This window comes from Fistularia commersonii, chromosome 16, assembly GCF_037954325.1.
Source record: "Fistularia commersonii isolate RoL2024-O1a breed Wild chromosome 16, RoL_Fcom_v1.0, whole genome shotgun sequence".
Classification (NCBI taxonomy): Eukaryota; Metazoa; Chordata; class Actinopteri; order Syngnathiformes; family Fistulariidae; genus Fistularia; species Fistularia commersonii.
The window spans coordinates 17401555-17421854 of NC_141299.1; the positions used below are offsets into that span (position 1 = coordinate 17401555).

Here is a 20300-nt window from a genome sequence, read left to right on the forward strand (position 1 = left end):
TTTTTTGTTTTTTTTTAATTCATTGAACAATTGGCAGAGAAAACAAAATGTCATTTCTGCTTGCAACAAAACATTTTGAACTCTAGAAAAAAAAGGCTTCAAAGTTACTTTGAAGCAAAATACTGGATGTCTATTTGAGTCCTTCTTGTATTTATATAAAAAAAAAAAGAAAAAAAGAATTTAAAATGGCGTCCTCTCTGTGTGTCATCCTTTTACTGTCGCGTGCAGAAAAACGACATATTTGAGCACTTATTATTTAAATGCTGCAAGATGGCCTTTATCTTTGCATTTAAAATGCCATTTTCAAAACGAACTAACTAAAATAAAATACATTTTAATTAAATACTCGTTGATTATTTTCAAAAGCCACAGGGAGCCTCAGGTTGCCGACGCCACATCTAGAAGAATAAATAGATAAATATGTAGAAAGAAAAAAAAGGAAAGAAGTTGAAACAATATGGTTTCGTGGCTTTCAATAATTCTTAAAAATTTGGCTTCATGAATATTATTATAATCATCTGTTAATGACTAATAGCTTGTTGATAATGATTGAATGCAAAGCTGCACAACAGACAGATCGTTGATCTCATCGTTGATCTGGTTTGTCCAAAGTCTGAACTTCATGGAATCGTCGTCTCGTCCGTCGATGTGTCTTTTAGACCAGCGGTCCACAACCTTTTCCGCACCAGGGAGTAGTTTTATCTGTATAAATGTTTGACCAAGTCCTCAAGATGTAGCTTAACTAGTTTTCACGATCCGATCCGTCTCTGCGTTTAGGCAGCTTTCAGGAGAAGCTCGCTAGCTTGGTGAATCTCCTGGACGGCCAGTCGCTTCTCTTTGATTTCAGACTTCGGGCCGACGATTACGGCTTCAGTTTTGTGTTTGTCGGGGGGAAAAAACTGAAAGCTTGAATCCTGGGACTCCCTGGCCTCCACGGAGTCACCGCAGGGATCTTCCAGGGCAGCTCTTGGAATCAAGAGCTTTTCTTTCAGCGCCACCTGAGCGTGTCCACCCTCTTCTAATAATCCCTGCAAGTTACAACAGGATTTGTTTTCCTTTCTAAAGCATTTGGTTTAGTTCTGATTTAGCCCTGATTGTCCCGGGCAGAAAAATAAACATGCATCGTCTTTTCATTCCTTGGACTGCGACTGTTCGCAGATGACACTGTGGTGTGTCGTGAAAGAAGCCATGTTGTCCGCTTTGGAGACGACGGGGGCAAAACAAGAAGACGTGGAGGTTACATTACATTACACTACATTTGGCAGACGCTTTTATCCAAAGCGACTTACAATAGAGGACATAAGGACTGCAAATACACTTGCAAATACAAGATGCACAGGAAATATACAGAACAGTAAGCTTGGGTTAGTGAGGTTTTTTTTTTTTTTTTTTTTGGGACGGGGACATACAAACATACACACAAACACACACACTGCATAGCCTAACTTGCTGCCAACCTGATCTGGGGCATCAGCGCAGTAAAAAGTCCTGAAAGAGAACCGTTTTTACCTGTTTCTTGAAGGTTGAGAGAGATGATGCTGGTCTTGTTGCTTCCAGAAGTTTGTTCCACCACTGAGGTAGTAGAACTGAGAGCAGTTTTGCCTGAGATCGCTTCGAGCGAGCAGAAGGTACTGCTAGTAGATTTGAATTAGAGGAACGCAGCTCTCTGCCGGGAACATAAGGACTTATCAATTCGGTCAGATATGGTTCTGTTTAGGAGCGGATCAGGAACCGGTCCGTCGGGGGGACGGTGCATGTCGGACGTTCTGGAGATGAGATGTTTCGTTGCACAGACTGGGGACGGAGAAGATCTGAGGAGAAGGAACGCTGAGGCTGGAACTGAGCAGAGACGGCCAACTGTAAAAATTAAATTGGTTCCCGTTTCAAAGGCCGAACCGCTTCATCTTGTTTTGTTAAAATTGTCCTTCCCCGTCTTCGGCCTCTCCGTTAGTGCGTTGGATGTTGGAAAGTGGGACGAGTATTGTTCACATTGTTCGCAAGGTCGCATCTCTGCGGCGCCATTTCCTGCCAAGGTCTCAGCTCTGACCACTGCAGGTCCAGCTTCATTCCAGGAGAATTTCATCTGTGTGTGTGTGTGTGTGTGTGTGTGTGTGTGTGTGTGTGTGTGCAGATCCGCATTGGCTGCTTGGTGATGACTTTTTCTTGCTCTTCCTCGATTCCCGTACTCATCAGCAGCAATCATTAATCATATTTGTGTTACTCTGCATGTGCTTGCATGCGTGTGTGTGTGTGTGTGTTTGTGTGTGTGTGTGTGTGTGTGTGTGTGTGTATATAATCCACTTTTCCTTCGTTATGCTTTTGTAACATCCAGCTACTCTTTTTATCGCCAGGTGTGTATGCAGCAGTCCTAGTTTTGATGTCATTAGAAACTTTTAATACGATTACATCAGTAGCTTAGCGCAGGTTAGCTTCAAGGAGCATCTTGCAGGAGCACCATTGGTGATAAAGGACAAATTATTATTATTATCAAATACTGTATTTTCCGGACTATAAGCTGCTACTTTTTCCACACGCTTTAAACGCTGTGGCTTAAACAACGATGTGGCTAATTTATGGATTTTCATGAAATTCTGAGGCTAAAAACAATGTTTGTGTGTAACATAATGTCTGTGTAGTGCGACCTTTATATGTTTATTTTCAGCGGATGCTGCTTATATTCAGGGGCGCTCAATAGTCTGGAAATGATGCTAAACACAAAATAGAAAGGTTGAGAATTCTTCAGCTGTCACTCGTGTTTTTTACATCAGATTAGATTCAACTTCGTCGTCATTACACATGTAAGGATGCAGAATAACCGAATGCAGTTAGCATCCAATCAGAGGTGCATATGTACACAATGTGCAGTATTTACAGATAAATGCAGTATTAAAAAAGAATTGCTTTTTTTTTTTTCCAGTGCACATACAGGTGGATAAGATATGACATTACATTACATTACATTTGGCAGACGCTTTTATCCAAAGCGACTTACAATAGAGGACATAAGCACTGCAAATAACACTTGCAAATATAAGATGCACAGGAAATCTCCGGAACAGTAAGCTTAAGTTAGTGAGTTTTTTTTTTGTTTTGTTTTTTTTTGACAGACGTACACAAACGTACACACACACACACACACACACTGCATAGCCTGACTTGGTGCCTTACCTGATGTGGGGCAGCTCAAGCATCAGCGCAGTATGAGCAGAATATGTACAGCTCGTGCAAGTATGGAGGATAATTCTGTGCTGATTGTGTAAAAATAGGTAATGATGAACAAATGACAATATGCAGATGGACGTATAATATACAGATGTCTTATAGAACTCTTCAGAATGGATAATATAGAGATGTTACATGAACAAGAATAAACATTATTGTCATAAGCGTGTAGAGCGCCGGGTCATTTTTTATTTTTTTTTTTAATGCCGGTGTGACGTCTATAAGGGCAGTATTTACATTTTTACCCACATCTGTGTTTGGTTCCAGGTGGCCGAGCTGGAATCGCAGCTGGGGCATCCGGCTGCAAGCCAGCCGGCCAAAGAGGAGCTCAACCACTCGCTGGAGGAGCTGAAAGCTCTGCTGAGCGCCAAAGACCAGGCAAGTCACCTCAAACACAATCACAAAACGTTTTCATTGCCAAACGTACAATGAACCATCATTTCCGGATTATTGCGCACACCTGATTATAAGCTGCACCGGCTAAAATAACTATATAACCTGTGTTTTTATACAGGTCGCAACAACATAGAAGCATTTTTTCTTTTAATTTTAATCAAATGCATAACGGTAACATTTATAGATACTAATGCAATGCTTTTTTTCCAAATGCCGTCCGTAACTCGGCTCATGAAAAAGATGAATAATAAACAACACAAGAAAAAGTCCATCCATCCGTCCATCCATTGTATCTGCACACACTTTAAATTAGTGTTTGCCAACCTTTTTACAGCCACGGCACATATTTTACATTAGAAAAATCACACGCCACAACACAAAATAAATATGTCAAAAACATTTTTTAACGAATTAGAATGAAACCGTAGTCTCAATTTACTTAGTGTGAAATCTAATATATCTAATATCTGTAGATTCGTCAAGTTGCAATGCAAATTTCCCACTGATGTGCAACTTTTCCAGAACACTTATTTCAATATCTGAAGACATGTCATCAATATGTCTGGAAATGGTATTATTTTAGAGAGCTGGCTATTTCTTTATCAACGCCAGAGCCGAGCTTTTCTTCTCCAATGATTTTGCCGGCAGGTAGTATTGATATTTTGCTGTTTGGATTTAGAGACGAGTTCAGCAACTTTATAGCAGCTTTCACCGCTTTCTCACTCGTCTTGGTCGTTTTCAACAACGCTGCCTGTTTGTTTACGCAGATACAAGTACTTTTTATTTTAAAAATGTATCACGCAAAGCGTCACTAATCACTCTGATACACAGACGCACAGGTTCATTCACCACCCGTTGCCATGGAATGGACACGCTGCCCACATAGACATAGGAAGACACATTATTTGCGTTGGATAAATCATTTTTGGACCAATCAGGTGAAAGTGGGCGTTTTTCCACGGCACTTCTGATGATCTCTCACGGCACAGCGGTTGGGAAACACTGCTTTAGACCTCATATACCTTTCTGTTTAATAGAACACTGCACTTTACTGCTAATTTGCACTCTGTTATTATTATTTTGTCAGTTTTGTTTATTTCCTGTCACCGTGGGATTGTGAGAAACGCCGTCTCGATTCCTCTGTATGTCCGGTTCACGCGGAGAAATTGAAAATAAAGCTGACTTTTTTGACTTCCGTGCTTGGGATGTATAAGGAGCTGCAGCCGTCTTCTTTAAATCTTCTTATATTTATGCAACCTGCTGAGTTTATCTCATTATACCTTGACTTTTATAATCATCCCTTCCAACAAAGGAGCCGCGAGCTGCTGTTTGTTTTTTTTTTTTTCCAATATATATTTTTATTCTTTCATTTATTTTTTGAACAAGGACTGTCATCAGGCGCGAGGTCGGATTATTATTCAGGTCAGCGAAACCGTACGCCGATTTTTTTTTTTTTTTCTCAATAAGTTTTATGATACGAAATCGCGTGGTGAATTATTCATGCTTGTTTTGGGGTCGGCGTGGAAAGCGATGAAATAAGGGAATATTGAAATGAAGCGTTCCTCGAAGGAAGCTCGCGTCCGACGACCTCATTACCGTCGCCCCGTCTAAACAAGACCCACTTTTGGCCGAAGGATTTATGCCGGGTCGAAGCGGCCGCCGTCCCTGAGGCCGAACATCGAGGTGTCCCAGATTTTATCGCCGACCCCGGGTTTATTATAAATCACCCCGCGTCTTTTACGAGCCGAAAGAAGGATGATGGACAGGGTGCCGTGACACAGCCGTGTTCTGGTGTCTCCAGGAAATCCACACTCTGCAGAGCAAGAAGACCGACGTGGGCGAGCTGGAGAAGGAGAGAGAGGAGACGGTGAAGAGACTCCAGGTAAGACAAAAACGGGACGGAAAAGTGACATTCGGCAGTTAAAACGGTTTAATTTTTTATTCCTTTATGCCATAATTTAAGTAATTTCCGAAATGAGGCATGCTGCCCCCTAGTGGCCGATCTGGGAACTTCACCCAGGAGGAGCAAGCAGTAGAGATGAACGTGTGAATGAGAGGGTGAACGCTTTTATATCTTTATATAAAGTGTGAGTGTTTTTATATCTTTATATAAAGTGTGAGTGTTTTTAAATCTTTATACATGTGAATGAGAGGGTGAATGGTTTTATAGCTTTATATGGCGTGTGAATGTTTTTACATCTTTATATAAAGTGTGAGTGTTTTTATATCTTTATACATGTGATTGAAAGGGTGAATGTTTTATAGCTTTATAAAGGGGGGAAGGTTTTTATATCTTTACATGAAGTGTGAATGCTTTTATATCTTTATATAAAGTGTGAGTGTTTTTATATCTTTATATGACGTGTGAATGGTTTTATTTCTTTATACATGTGAATGAGAGGGTGAATGGTTTTATATCTTTATGAAGGGGGGAAGTTTTTTATATCTTTATATGGTGTGTGAATGTTTTATATCTTTATACATGTGAATGAGAGGGTGAATGTTTTTATATCTTTATATGTGTGAATGAGAGGGTGAATTGTTTTATATCTTTGTAAAGGGGGGTAGGTTTTTATAACTTTATATGAAGGGTGACTGTTTTTGTATCTTTATACATGTGAATGAGAGGGTGAATGGTTTTATATCTTTATATGATGTATGAATGTTTCATATCTTCATATGATGTATGCATGAGAGGGTGAATGTTTTATATCTTTATATGACGTGTGAATGTTTCTATATATTCATATGACGTGTGAATGGTTGCATGTGTCTGCATGTGAATAAGTCCCAGGTGAGCCCTAAATGCACGGTTAGCGAACAGAGAATGAATGAATGAATGTTGGCATCACATTAGTTATTGTTCAAACTTTTTTTTTTTTCACCGACTAGAATGGGTTTTTATCTGCGACACACCGGCGAGCCCTCCCTCGCTCGCGGTGTAGACGATCTCAACCTGAGATAAATCGGGAGAAATGTTATAAAAGTATATACGTCCGTGGGAAAACGGGACGAAAATTCAATTCTGTTCAACTGGTGCAACTGTGTGGAGAAAACCTTTTAGTTTTTTGTTTCCGGGATCTCCGCAGAGCTCCGGAGAGTTTGCTCAGCCGCCGCTTCGGTCTGTCCTCCAAGTCAAACAGGAGGCTAAACATCGGCGGGTTCGGACCGGCTTAGCAGCCGGGGCCGAGCCAACGGAGCCAAAGTCAGGGCTTCAAGGAGAAAACAAATATTATCCAATTCCCATGTTAATGCGGATCATTCTACCTGCTGCATACGGCCTTTACCCGCTCCTCTGTCATATTTAGTCGAGCCGTCAGATGACAATTACGCCTCTTCATCTTTGACCTTTGCCGTCTTTGTGTTCCCTCGCCGTCACGGGCGTAACTGCAATTTTGAATTTGTATTCCAAACAGACCGGAGGTTGGTACACCTGATAAGAATTGCTCAATAAAGCGGAGACGCACAGGAGAAGCTTAATGAACGGAATCTCAAGGGCAAAAAGCCGCGAGGATTATTGGCTCCTCCAGTCGTCGGCGCTGCCCGAACCGACGCTCCCGTCGTTTAAGCTTTAAAATGCTCAGAGAGTCACCACGCAGATCTTGGCTAAAGTCACAATTTTCCATCAGTTAAGCAGGTTAGCACAAACAATGAATTTAGACCAGCTCTTAGACCAGGCATGTCCAACGTCCGGCCCGCGGGCCGAATGCGGCCCGCCGACTCTTTCAGAAAATCGATGATAAAATCAAATCTCCGGCCTGTTTTTCTATTTTGTATTTTTGATCTGAGTCTAAAATTAAAAAAACAAACAAACCTGCATTTCCCCTTTTTGATAACAAGTAATACAGGGATTCATATCAAGATTTGTAAATGTCGTCGTGCAGGCACGGGGAAATTTTGTAATAAGAGCTCCCGGCTCGGAGCATGTAAGGGCTTTATTGAAAAAAAAAAAATTCAAATAAGTTGACAATTTATTATTTACATAGTCATATACGTGGTGAAGATTTCATGAAGGGTGATATGAGTTAATTTGGCCCTCATTGTTTTGTACTTTGAATAATATCACTGTTAGTGTTATTTTCCTGTTCACGTTTTGAATTTAGAAGTTCCTAGTGAGCATTAAATAGTGAATAATAACCATAAATATGCTTCATCTTTTTTCCAGACTGACTATTTCCCCCTTATGTATTCAAATACGAAAGACAGAGTGATTTTGGTAAAAACTAAAGATTTATGTCCTGTGTTAAGACATGAAAAGTATCATATTTACAATAAAACATTTCAGAAAAGAGTTGATTTGCATTTAATGTTAACGGTTCGAAGAATGCCGGACGCATTTTCACCCGATCGAATATGGCCCTCTTTGCTAAAGGTTTGGACATTTTTGCATCAGAGAAAGCCTGAAAAGACGTAAAACAGTTGCAAACCTTTTGTAACCAATAGCAACACTTTTTCTATAATTCTAATGTATTTATAATCCATTCAAACACTGATGAGTAACTCATTCTGCAAGCTTCCCCGCGGGTTCACCGATAAATAAAACAAAAGCGTAAACCAGGAATGTCAAACTCATTTTTCATGGCGGCCACGTACGGCCGAGGAAGGACCATTAAAATAATAGCATTCTCAGCAATAAATAACCAAAAAAATATCATGTCTTTCCTCTGTTTTGGTGTAAAAAGTACAAGGACATGAGGAAAATCTTGGAATTTAATGAGCAATCCGTTTACAAAACATTTCATGAAACACCTCATATTTCCTTAGACAAACGTGCAATTTATGTTTATGGTTCACATGTTTGCATTGCGACTGATCCCACTGATCGTACAAAGGCACAAAACTTTAACAAGTATTGTTATTGAAAAATATAGTAATGCACTTTAAGATGAAATGAGACTTATAAAGAAAGGGATTTTTAAACCATTTACACATGTGCATATAAAATCTAAATTGAATCCCCACCTATACCCTACAAACTAAAGAGAGTGCTATTAAATATGTAGGGAAGAAAGTATTTACCTGTCCTGTAAATGTGTAAACTTCATCCATGAAACATGCAAACACATACAACACATACTGAACATGTATGGAGTTGCATGAACAGTAGAATTCCAACGTACCAGTTTGTAGTGAAGCTGTTGACTAACATTAGATTAACTAGCTGGCTTTTACCGCTGCTTCACTGATTTCTCAGCTCTGGGTGAAAGTGGACGCTGTTTCCTCAGACCCGCCAGCGATTGGTCGATCTTATCTCTTCTCAGTTTCTTTGCAAGCTGTCATATTTTTGATGAGTCTCGTCGCGGCGCCGAATATGATATTCTTTAAATACCGAAACTTGTTGCAAACACACCGAGTACAAAGGTTTCCTGTGTGTCTCCGTAAATTAACAGGACGTAGTCCGTTTTTCTTTAAAAATTCTACACTCTTTTTCTACTTTTCTCTGTATTGATAACATTTTGGCTAATGAGGGAGTAGCGAGGAGGTGGAGAATATAACAATCAGCAGACGGCGCATTGATACCGTCTGCTGATTGGTCCGTCTCAGTGATGCGTTTTGTCAACTACTCTGACTAATATAGTGCACCACTAGCAGAAAATTCTTGAATTGCATTTAATAAAAAAAAAAATCCTTGTCTTTTATGCATTTTTTCACTTTCAAATTATCCTGCGGGCCCGGTCGAACCCCCTTGCGGGCCGGTTCCGGCCCGCGGGCCGTATGTTTTGACGCCCCCGGCGTAAACGCTAACACGCCAATCGTCTCCTGGAGCGAGAAACGCTGACGTCTGTTGACGTTCGCAGGACCTGGAGAGACGAAACACGGAGCTGGAGGACCAGGTTCAGAGCGCCGAGAAGACGCTGGCCTCCAGGCAGGAGGAGCGCGAGGAGGTCGAGGTCGGGATTCAACAGGTCATCGAGCTGCTGGATCTGAAAATCTGCGAACTGAAAGAACTAAGTCAAAGCCTGGCGAACATCTTCGACAAATAGTCCCGGCCGGAAACAGGTTTGGTTCGATTCACTTATGATTCCACATGGCGAGGATTCGGTTTGTTTTGCTGGATCGGCGCTGAAAGGAAGGGGCGGCCAAAGAAGTAGAGCCATGCAACCTTTAACTCTCGTGCCGTTTCCCCACACGACCCTTTTCAAATTTAAAAAGAATTAACCTTGTTTTTTTTTGTTTTTGCCTTTATGCTATGTATAAACAAAAAATGTGTTGCATTGTTTTAAATCAAAATAACAGCGTCTCTGGGTGAGAGATGTGGCAGAAAAAATATAAGATAAAAAATTTTAAAAAATGTAAATAACATCTAGACCGGGGGTCGGCAAACTTTACCACTAAAAGAGCCGTTTGGAAGTAACCGCATAACTCTTCAAATTTCAAATGAATTTACGCAGCATACAACCTTATTATTTTTGCAAAAAAATAAACAAAATATGTGTTGCATTGTTTTAAATTAAAAAAAAAACAGCGTCTCTGGGTGAGAGATATGGCAGAAAAAATATGAGACAAAAAATATTAAAAAATGTAGATAACATCTAGACTGGGAAGAGCCGTTTGGAAGTAACTGCACAACTCTTTTCAAATTTCAAATGAATTTACGCAGCATATAACCTTTTTTTTTTTTCTTCTTTATGCTATGTATTGACAAAATATGTGTTGCATTGTTTCAAATCAAAAAAGCAACTGCAGAGAAAATGAAATGGCATTTCTGCATGCAACAGAACATTTTGAACTCTGAAAAAAAAACGACACTTGGTTGCTCCTTTTTTTATTTATGAAAAACAAACTAGTTTTAATGATCCACCGGCAGAAAACCAAAAATGCCAAAAGGGTGGAGGACAAAAATGCCATCCTTTTACTGGCGCGTGCAGTCATTTATTAAGAGCGACAAAAATATTTGAATACGTTTATTTAGATGCTACAAGATGGACATTATCTTAACATTTAAAATGACATTTTAAAAATGAACAAACTAAGCTAAATTACATTTTAATTGAGTTTCAAAAGCCACAGGGAGCCTCATCAGACGGATCCAAGAGCGCCGGGTTGAAGACCGTGTGCGCAAATCGGTCTTGGTGTGGATCCAATATTGTTTTATCTAATTGTTACAAGATCAGAAATCAGAAAAATAACATTTTTTTGTTCCTGAGGGGCATTGTGAACATCCAAAGATAACATTTTTAAATAAAATATAAATAAAAATAAATGACTGTTCAGAATTGTGAAGCTAGAATTGTAAGTAAGCCGCGCTCCGCATTTTTATGATTGAGTGGTCATGATCGATTACCTACAAATTTAAAATTACCCGTAAAAAATTAACTCAAATTAAATACATTTTAATCAAATACTTGTTAATTATTTTGAAAAGCGTCAGGGAGCCGCATCAGACGGTTGCCGACCCCTGATCGGGTGCTGTTGAGCAAGACAATGAAGCTCTAACTGCTTCCTGGTTGATCCATGATTGGTTCAATGAAGAGGGATTTAAAAAAGTACATCATATTTTTCACACCACAATGTGCACTTAAAATTTTTATATTTTGTCAAAAATCATCCCTGCGCCTTATAATCCAGTGCGCCTTATATATGAATTCTAGTTGTCCTCACTGACCTCCAACCAATTCTTGTAACCCAGTGCGCATTACGTATAAAAATAGACCCATTCATTGATCTTGCGCCTTATGCTGCGCAACATACGGTAAATTAAACCGTGTATTGAGGTGCGATGTGCAAAATAAAACACCGCTACTGCATTTTCTCGCTTTTACCTCATAGAAATATGATCTTCACCCAAGTTGGAAGATATACACTGCTCCAAAAACTAAAGGGAACACTAAAAATAACACATCCTAGATGTGAATGAATGAAATATTCTTATGAAATTCTTTGTTCTTTACATAGTTGAATGTGCCTACAACAAAATCACACCAAAATGATGAATGGAAATGAAATGTATGAACTCATGGAGGTCTGGACTCCAAATGAAAGTGTAAAAACACACTCCAGGCTGATCCAACGTTGATGTCATGTCCTTAAAACAAGTCCAGATCAATCCGTGTTGCTTCGATTGGAGTCAAACTCAGTCTAAACGGGATGATTTAAGCTTTTTGTCATCCATCGTTATTTGACAGCTGAGCTTATTCAACATGTTTTCCCAGTAGTTTGAGATGTAAGCGAGCGAGAGGGACTAGAAATAATCCCAGAATAATGAGCTCCGTGTTTGACAGGAGCAGGTGGTTCTGCAGGAGGAACCGCAGGAGGTCCATGGGGGATCTGAGACCACTTCCGTTCCAGGATTTATGGGCAATAACATTTTATAACGCAGCATTATTCTCCGTGCCGTGTTAATACAAACAAAAAAAGCGACGATCCGAGATCCGTTACTTTTTTGCAGTGCGGCTTCGGGGGGAAATGGGAAAAAAAAACAACTTTTCGGCGTGAAAATGAAGTCAGTTTGACATTTCGGTTGAATTCTCACTGGTTATATCTAAAGTAAATAGGAATGGGTCTGAAAAAAAACAGTATAAATGGAACTGAATGTAATTTCCAATAAATGGAACTCCTCCTTAATGTTAAATAACTCTGAATGTATGACTCATTCAAAATATTACAATCCAAAATAAACTATCCAAAATATTCCATATGCGTTTGCACAGAATCCATGCAAATGCATATGGAATATTTTATTCTTTTAATTCTTGGACATTTTTTTATTTTTCTGGAAGGCTAACTTTAGCATACTTAGCTCCGTGTTTGACGCAGGTTGGACTATTTGACGACCGACGCCACCTCAGAACACAAAAGGCACACCGCTTTTTTTCCTCGGAGCACAAAACGTCTTGGCCTTCCCATTTTTCTTGAAACAGCCTTCCATCTGCAGAAACTTTCCTCTTCCTGTACATTTAGGGATCATTTGGATTTCTCAATAAGCTGCGATCTAATGGCCAAAAGCCTTTGCGGGTAACATGATCGGCACGAATTGCAGGAGATGTAGTTTATGTTCAATACGCGCGTCGGACTTATTTATTTGGACGTTCTTGCGGGCCTCATAAAATGTTGTGACGGGCCACATTTGGCCCGCGGGCCTTGAGTTTGACACGTGATTTAAAAGGTGAAATCTCTTTTGTCGTAAACGCAGATCCATCGGGATGTCGTCTTCGCTTCAAGACCGCGGAAATGCAAACGGAAGGAAAGACCCTGAACCAAACCAGATCCCGGAGCCGGAGCCGGAGCCGGACCTCACGCCAGCCGGAACATTGACGACTCCGCAGCCTCGTAGCTTCTTCCCGTTGTGTCCGAGGATGGCTAGCACAAGACTGTTTTTCTTCATTTTCCGGGGAACCACTTGTTATTCGCGTTCATCCGCAGGTTCTCCGAGTCCCGGCGGGACGACCTCCTTTCCGGGCCCGCTGGCGTTTAAATGTTCGTGCCAAGTTTTATTTAATTTTGTTTACATTCTTTGTTTGCAGTATTCACAAGACGTATCTAGTTTGCTCTTCCTCCGTACCACTAATAGTTAAATCCGTCGTGGAGGGATGCGGAGAATAGATCGCTGCATGAGCTCTGCAGAAGCCCCGTTCCTGCCAGGTCGTGAAACTCCGCGCCTCGACACAAAAGCACAACTGCAATAATGAATGCGAACTCACTTTACTTCCCTCTCGGCTTTTTAAGTTCAGCTTTGTACGCGTATTATCTGTCCGGCCTTTGCGACGCACCCCCTTGTGAGTGACGGACGTGGTTAATGTAGGTACAATCAAGGTGCGCGGATGGGAAATTCTGAAATTGGACGATGTTTCAAGGCTGGTTGCTACGTTCTCCGCTGTTAACGGCATCGTCGTGTCGTCGATAACATTTAGTTTGGCTTCTTCTTGGCGGAGTTTTCGAACGATTTCTCGATCCGGCCTCTGCAAGCTCCAGTAAATCAGCAATAAAAAGTTTCTCGCGCCGATACCTGTTTATATTTTCCATTGGTATCTTTCAGGTGATAAAACCTTTGCCTTGCTTGTTTGAATCCACGTGTACGGGAGCTTATTTATAGTTCTTTTTTTTTTTCTCCTTCTAATCCCGCCGCGGTATCATTGGACTTTTGACACAGATCTCGACGGAGAAATTGACAAGAAGAACTCTGGGCGCCATCGGGCCGCAGAAAGATCCTCACAAGTCCGGGGTTTTAAACATCGACGTTGGCCTGCCGCTCCAGAGGCGACGCTGAACGGCAAAAAAAAACCCATATACCTTTAAAAATGGATTTTCAGATCATTTATACGTGTGTGACATCCAACTTTCATCTGGCATGAACTGATCTTTTATTCAAGTCAGATTTGATTTAAAGAATTGTTTGTTATGATGGTGTTTCAGAGGATCACATTCTTTCCGTTCCGACCCCCCAAACTATGTACTGATATTTCTTTCTATTTTCATCTGCATCTTTGCTGACCTGTTTAGTCTTTATCTTTACAAGAAAAAAAAAAAAGTCTTCAATTGACGTGTCAGAAGTGTGAATATGTGAGTGAAATGGAAAATCCTTTCGATTCTAAGCGGGTTGGGTGGAATCTACACCTGACGGTTGATAAATTCCAGTCATAAACCCGGATTTATGATGAGAAGGCAGATTCCCTCTGGGATTGATCGAGTGTGCAACTCCGTAGATTGGATTTATTGATCCCAACGGGAGTTTCTTGAATTTAAACCCATTTTCTCAAGATGTCTGGTCAAAATCATCCCATGTTTCCGAAGAAAATACCTCAAAACACGTGTGTTGGGCTTAGTTTCATCAAAGAATTGTACTTTTGGAAAGCTGTTGACCGGTGTGTTTTGTCAGCCGCGATTCTTTTTCACGGGTTACTGAAGATTAAAAGATATTTGTACGAGCTTTGACCATGTGAGACCAGTTGCTATTGTTTGTATAGACCTGAACATTAAAAATCATGTAGAATAGCTGCTGCCATGTCTTTGTTGGTTAGGAGCTTCTCCCTGCTCAAGTTTGCTTCCAACTTTTATCTCAAATGAAACAATACCTGAACTAAGGTTTTAACACGTAAACTGCAACCGATGCATTGTGCACTGTTAACATCGGAGTTAACGTTCTTTTCCGTGCGCTATAAATACTTGCAGGAAAGGTACAGATCATCATGTAATGTGCATCATGCTTTCCCAGATTTTTTTCCTTCTTATGAAGCAGAATGAAACACTCCAAGTTGGATTCGATTCAGCGAGCGGCGTGACGTGTTAAGGCCATATTGTCATTTATCCTCTCCGGGCCTTGTGGAGTTCTATCACGTGCTGCGTCGGAAAGTCATTTAGAGCGTCCGCGAGCGCCGGTGCCAAATGAAATGGCGCCAAGTCCGACCGGCAACGGGGTCACACAGGACTTTTACCCGCCGCTCTCATCGGGGAACGTTCCAGAAGGCCGGCGTATTCAAAGGAGCTTTTTGGGACAGCCTCTGACCCAACTATCCGTTAATAGTCATGAGTATTTCTGAATCCCATCGAATTGAAATCCCTGCACGGCTAACTTCGGGGTTTAACTTTAAACCTGCCATCTTAAAAGACCCGCTGAAGGACAGATGACACACGGAGACGTATTTTGGTAAATTTATTTCTAACACAAAATGGCACAGAGCCAATTTAAACAAATCGTCTACTTCAGCTTCTTCTTGGGGCGGAGGTTGTTGGTGTGCCCGCATTTCTTTTTGCGACAGTTGACAGCACGTGGGTGCAGGCGGGCGTAGCACCTGAAAAAGAAAAAAATCACAGGTTAACAAGAACCAGGTAAATGTGTCTCGTTTCCATAGGCGTTTCCTAACTAAGTTGTGAAAGCAACCTTTAAGTCAAAAGCCATTTCGCCGTAGGAATTAATTTATTGGGAAAAATAATCGATTAGCGGCCATTTGCGTTCTTTTTTAGCCTTCCAATGATGGCTGTCTTAACCACCACGCAGTGATTTTTCAAAGCCGATTGTTTTCAGGACTTACTTGCGGCAGATCATCTTGTCACAGTTGTATTTCTGGGCCAGCTGTCTGAGGGAAGGCTCGATGATGCCACCGCGCAGACGCAGAACCAGATGCAGAGTGGACTCTGTTGAGAGAACAACACGTTTGTTAACAGTCTGTTATTGAAACCCCAATAAAACATTCACGTGTACATATGAGTGACCAGATAGGTTACAAAAGGACTTCAACTGGTCTTTTGAGGTGCATTTTTCCATTATGGCCTGATATGGCTGGTTGTGTGTCGCTAAGACATCATAGCTGCCCAGCTTTTCACACAATCGTTTCAAGATTGAATATTACAAGACTCATGGGGTGACTCTGGTTTCCCTGAATTCAATCATGGAGATAGAAGGACTTTACCTTTCTGGATGTTGTAGTCCGACAGTGTGCGTCCATCTTCCAGCTGCTTGCCAGCGAAGATCAGACGCTGCTGATCAGGGGGGATTCCTAGAAAACACACACTTTCACATGACATGCAAACTCCACGACAGGCTGTGCAGGTGAATCACAACAACCCCCCGGCCTTCTGCTACACGCATATACTTCTGAGCATATCGCAGTGAACATGACCATCGGTTAATTCCCCAGATGCGACCCCTCACCTTCCTTGTCCTGGATCTTGGCCTTCACATTTTCGATGGTGTCGCTGGGCTCGACCTCGAGAGTGATGGTCTTCCCCGTCAATGTTTTCACGAAGATCTGCATGATGGCAGGCTGCGGACACCCGATGTGAACGCTGTATTAATAAAAGGCGTTGTCTTTAGTAGGTAAGGCTAATGGTTTGACGCTTCAATAGCACTAAAATGTCACTTGATACGCTTTGTAAAGTAAGTTCCAGAAGTCAGTAGCACCGTGAGCTAATGCTAGCTAAGGCCCGGCCACATGCGTAGCGTTAGCGCGGAGCTCAAAATATAATTATCTCAATTTACTGTCTAAAAAACGACACTATCGCGAATAACATGAGTGTAATGTCAGTTTACGGCGAAGATAGCGTGGCGCTGATGAAGATTAAACTGTTAGTCTACACTTTAAATGGACAAAATGTACGGGACAGAAAGAGTACCCACCCGGCGGCTAGCTGAGCCGTAAGGAAAAGAGAGCGGAAAAGGTTGGCGCCGCGTGACGTCACTTCCGCCTTCCGGGTTTTATATGTTTATATTTCTTTTATTGTATTCAGCGCGTAATCGTATGTATATATTTAAATACACATACATGGAAATAGAATCGACTGTTCGTCACATTTAGCAGGGATTCTTATTTCCCAGGCATATGTAGTTTACAGATTTTTTTTTTTCCTTCCACTCTACGGATGAAATAGTTTTGTATATGAACGCCCATGACGGCGTATTTAGTAAGAAAATAACAAACTGGTGACAAAGAAACTGTCTCAATGTCTTCGTCCACTTATAAGAGACTCAGTCCAGACTTGAGGCGCTTTTTTGACGCTGTGAAAGCGCTTGACGTTGGGTTTTAGCGCCTCCCGCCGTCCAGATGGCGACAGTGCTGCTGAGTCACATTGAGCGCTCCAGAAAGATTGCAAATTAAACAACAAAATGGTATAAATGATCGTATGGATGAGCACAAATATCAGATTTTTTTTTTGGTTATCACATATTTTTTTCCAGTACAATCCATTCTTTTACAAGAGGCTTCTTCTGAAATCGTAGAATCGTGCAGTTTCTCTGCAAGTAATTGTATTCAAAACATCCCTGAAACGTAAGAAAGTTGTTGTCAAGTGGTCTGGAGTAACTTGCAAGCTCTGAAATATTAACAATTGAAGTCTTTCTTTTGTTTCTTTGTGTGACGAGTTCCACAATTCACCTGTTGTTTTTGTCCCTGCAGGAGCAGCAACAGAATCCACATCGTGATTTTCCACCGCACACAGGTTTCTATGGCGAGGCTTCGTAACATTTATCACCTGCATCCAAAGGTAATGACCAGCCAGTCACCGCGATGCTACTAAGCTGAAGAGAAGCGGCACCATCCAACATCACTGCATTTCAAAAAATTCCAGACTCTCACGTGAGGATCGATTTCCTCCATGTCTACCCGTATCCCTTTTATGGACCGAAGCGAACCCAGACATATTTTCAACAACTTTCCAGATGTTTTCTTCCATGAGGGTGAATTCTTTCTATCTAATCCTCCCCAGACATCTGGAATAACATGCTGATGCGTGCTTTGCACCATTAAGATGACATTAGATCAAGGTGAAGCTGCCTTCTCCACCACAGTGTCTCAGAAATCCACATTAGTCTGACCTGGTAAGCGTTTCCGCCTCACAGCAGGAAGGTCCACGGTTGGATTCGGCTAGGAAACCAAAAAACTCCCAAAAAAATGCTGTCGTTTGAGGAGCGGACAAACGGTTGCACGTCTCTAAAAAGCATTAAAATGATACGCTGTGCAGATAATGAATGGAGGAATACGAAAAGAGCCCCGATAGCTCTCTTTCATTGACTTCATTTAAATCCTGCATTTTTCAGTTTTATAACACAGGTCTGTTTCACGTGCTCGATCCCTTACTGGCATTTTTGTCCGGAAGTGACTCAAACGGAGAGAAACGGCGAGGTGCTTTTGTTGGGGCTTTATCTGATCTCATAGAAAGCCCGGTCTTAGGGATCAACACTTTTGTTTTTCCATCACAGAAGGCCTTCACACTGAAAATGTCAACACATGACGTTATTGTTTTGTCTCCCAGTGCAACGGCTCCTTCTAGGAAGCCACGAGCAGCCTGAGGAAAGTCTTCATGCGTCTTTACAATTGTTTTAAGAAACGTGATATTAAACTCAAATGGCAATTTCTCTCAGGATTTTTTAATGAAACTTTTTTTAAAATTATTTATTTATTAATCAATAATTATTTAATTGTTAATTATTTGATTATTTATTATAATTATTGAAGTATTTTTTACGTATCATAAGTTTGGAGGGACGTTATCTGCAGCGTCTTTTTTTTTTGTTTTCATTATTGCAATTATTGCATCAGACATTAGTGGCTTTTACCACTAAACCACAGCTGCGCTTCAACCAAACAAGATTGCATAAGTCACTGTTTAAAACCGATAGATTGTTTCATTTTTCATTTGAATCCGACCGAAATGTGGACTAGATTCCTTACAATAACATGTTCATAAATTCTTTAAAAGCTCTAAGATCTGAATCTCAATATGTATCATCCGAAGAGTTCTTCCACCTCTGTAACAAAGTAGAACAAACATCCCAAGTTTTTGTCCGTAAAACCGCTCGTTGTATTTTGAATTCCTTCGATCAATTCTCGTGCAAACGCCTCAGGTTGCTGCCGAAGCAGAGCGATACTTTTTAAGACGGGGGCGTCACACTCATCGGTTGATACATTTAGCGGTAACAGTATAAATGTAACTGTATGTAATGTAAAAGAAACGTTATTATAATAATGTTTACCAGTTTCTCTGTTCCAAAGCTAGCTTTCACCGCTGCAGAGCTTCGGTGAACACGTTCTGCTACCATCCGAGTTTAGCTTTTAATTCTTGGACAATTTGTTGTTTTTCTGGAAGGCTAACTTTAGCATACTTAGCTCCGTGTTTGGACGTCGTTTGGACTTTTTCTCCTTGAAGCACAAAGAGACCTTCCCAGACGTTCTCCCGGGCCACATTTGGCCCGCGGGCCTTGAGTTTGACACGTGTTTTAAGAGGTTGTGTAACCACTGGGGGAGAACACACACTTAATACTCTTATACATTACACATTATGACCGGTTACACACACACACACACACACACACACACACACACATACAAACACACAGCTTTAGCAGCAGTCATAAGCCAGCTTGGAAGTCTGTTTTGAAAGTGCAAAAACTAGGAGTCTCTGCAACTAGTCATGACTCAGCACTTTAGGAGCCGTCGACTTTCTTTTGTTTTTTCCTCAGTGACTTCTGGGTGACTTCCACACACACACACACACACACACACACACAGATTAAGCGACGGGTTTATCGTAAACTAGTGTGTGTTCACGGGTATGAAAACATTACACGGCCCGGAGTACCAACACCCTCAGCTTTAAGTAGAAACAAGCAGGACGAGGGCGTCGACCTCTTTCCCCGAGACTTTTCTTCAAAACGTCTGTTTTCGGAGCCAAAGTTTTGTCTAAACAGATTTTTCGAGGAGGTCGCAACACGTGCTCGTCACTCGCTATCAGTTCCCCGTTTGGCTTCTTCAACACGCAGCAGTTTTGACGGGACAAAAGCACGGCTTAGAAGAACTCTGTAACAGTAGAAGGAACACTAAGTCCAAATGTTTCCTTCGTTTTAGTGTAAAGGAGAACGGGTAAATGATAAAAATCTTTCTATGCCGTTTAAAAAATAAATGACAAACAACCTGAGATTCTTTAAAAAAAGTAAGTGCCCCGCTTCTTTTTTCTCAGTTCTCTGTGCATTTTGTTGTATTTTGTCTCATAGTGGCAGGTTTCTTATTAACCTCAGCTGAAAAATAAGAAGTGGTTCATTTTTCTTGGCGAACCCTTCGATCCACGGCCACTTTTCTCTTTTTTGACAACCACATCTTGCTGGTAAGAGTGTCGAGTCCAACGGAAAAGCAGGTATATTTCTAACAATAAGACAAAATACTATTTACAAACCGCACTGCTGCCATCTGCTGTAAGTTGTGAGTCACACGGTGTTGTGCCGTGTTGCTAACATCGACTAAAACAGCGCAGCC

At 41.1% G+C, this 20300-nt stretch overlaps 2 protein-coding genes across 3 annotated transcripts in view; one reads left to right on the forward strand and one right to left on the reverse strand.

Annotated features, from left to right (window-relative positions):
- LOC147226127 (homer protein homolog 3-like) overlaps nucleotides 1-14550 on the forward strand; it is a 51367-nt gene extending 36817 nt beyond the window's left edge. The window contains exons 9-12 of the mRNA XM_086162395.1: nucleotides 3490-3600; nucleotides 5420-5500; nucleotides 9417-9618; nucleotides 12752-14550. Coding sequence (XP_086018521.1) covers nucleotides 3490-3600; nucleotides 5420-5500; nucleotides 9417-9602 — 378 coding nt within the window. The 3' untranslated portion in view covers nucleotides 9603-9618; nucleotides 12752-14550. The remainder of the gene's footprint in view (nucleotides 1-3489; nucleotides 3601-5419; nucleotides 5501-9416; nucleotides 9619-12751) is intronic.
- A 644-nt stretch (nucleotides 14551-15194) lies between these two features.
- uba52 (ubiquitin A-52 residue ribosomal protein fusion product 1) lies at nucleotides 15195-16701 on the reverse strand. Of its 2 annotated transcripts, none has more exons than XM_086162393.1 (5): nucleotides 16673-16701; nucleotides 16208-16341; nucleotides 15966-16052; nucleotides 15588-15690; nucleotides 15195-15347 (listed from the first exon to the last, which is right to left on the reverse strand). In XM_086162393.1, exons 2-5 carry the CDS (start codon nucleotides 16308-16310, stop codon nucleotides 15254-15256), a joined length of 387 nt encoding a protein of 128 aa, XP_086018519.1. In that variant the 5' UTR covers nucleotides 16311-16341; nucleotides 16673-16701; the 3' UTR covers nucleotides 15195-15253. The 2 variants fall into 2 exon arrangements, with proteins under 2 accessions (XP_086018519.1, XP_086018520.1); XM_086162394.1 differs by having other exon boundaries at nucleotides 16208-16319; nucleotides 16673-16694.
- Between the last annotated feature and the right edge of the window lie 3599 nt (nucleotides 16702-20300).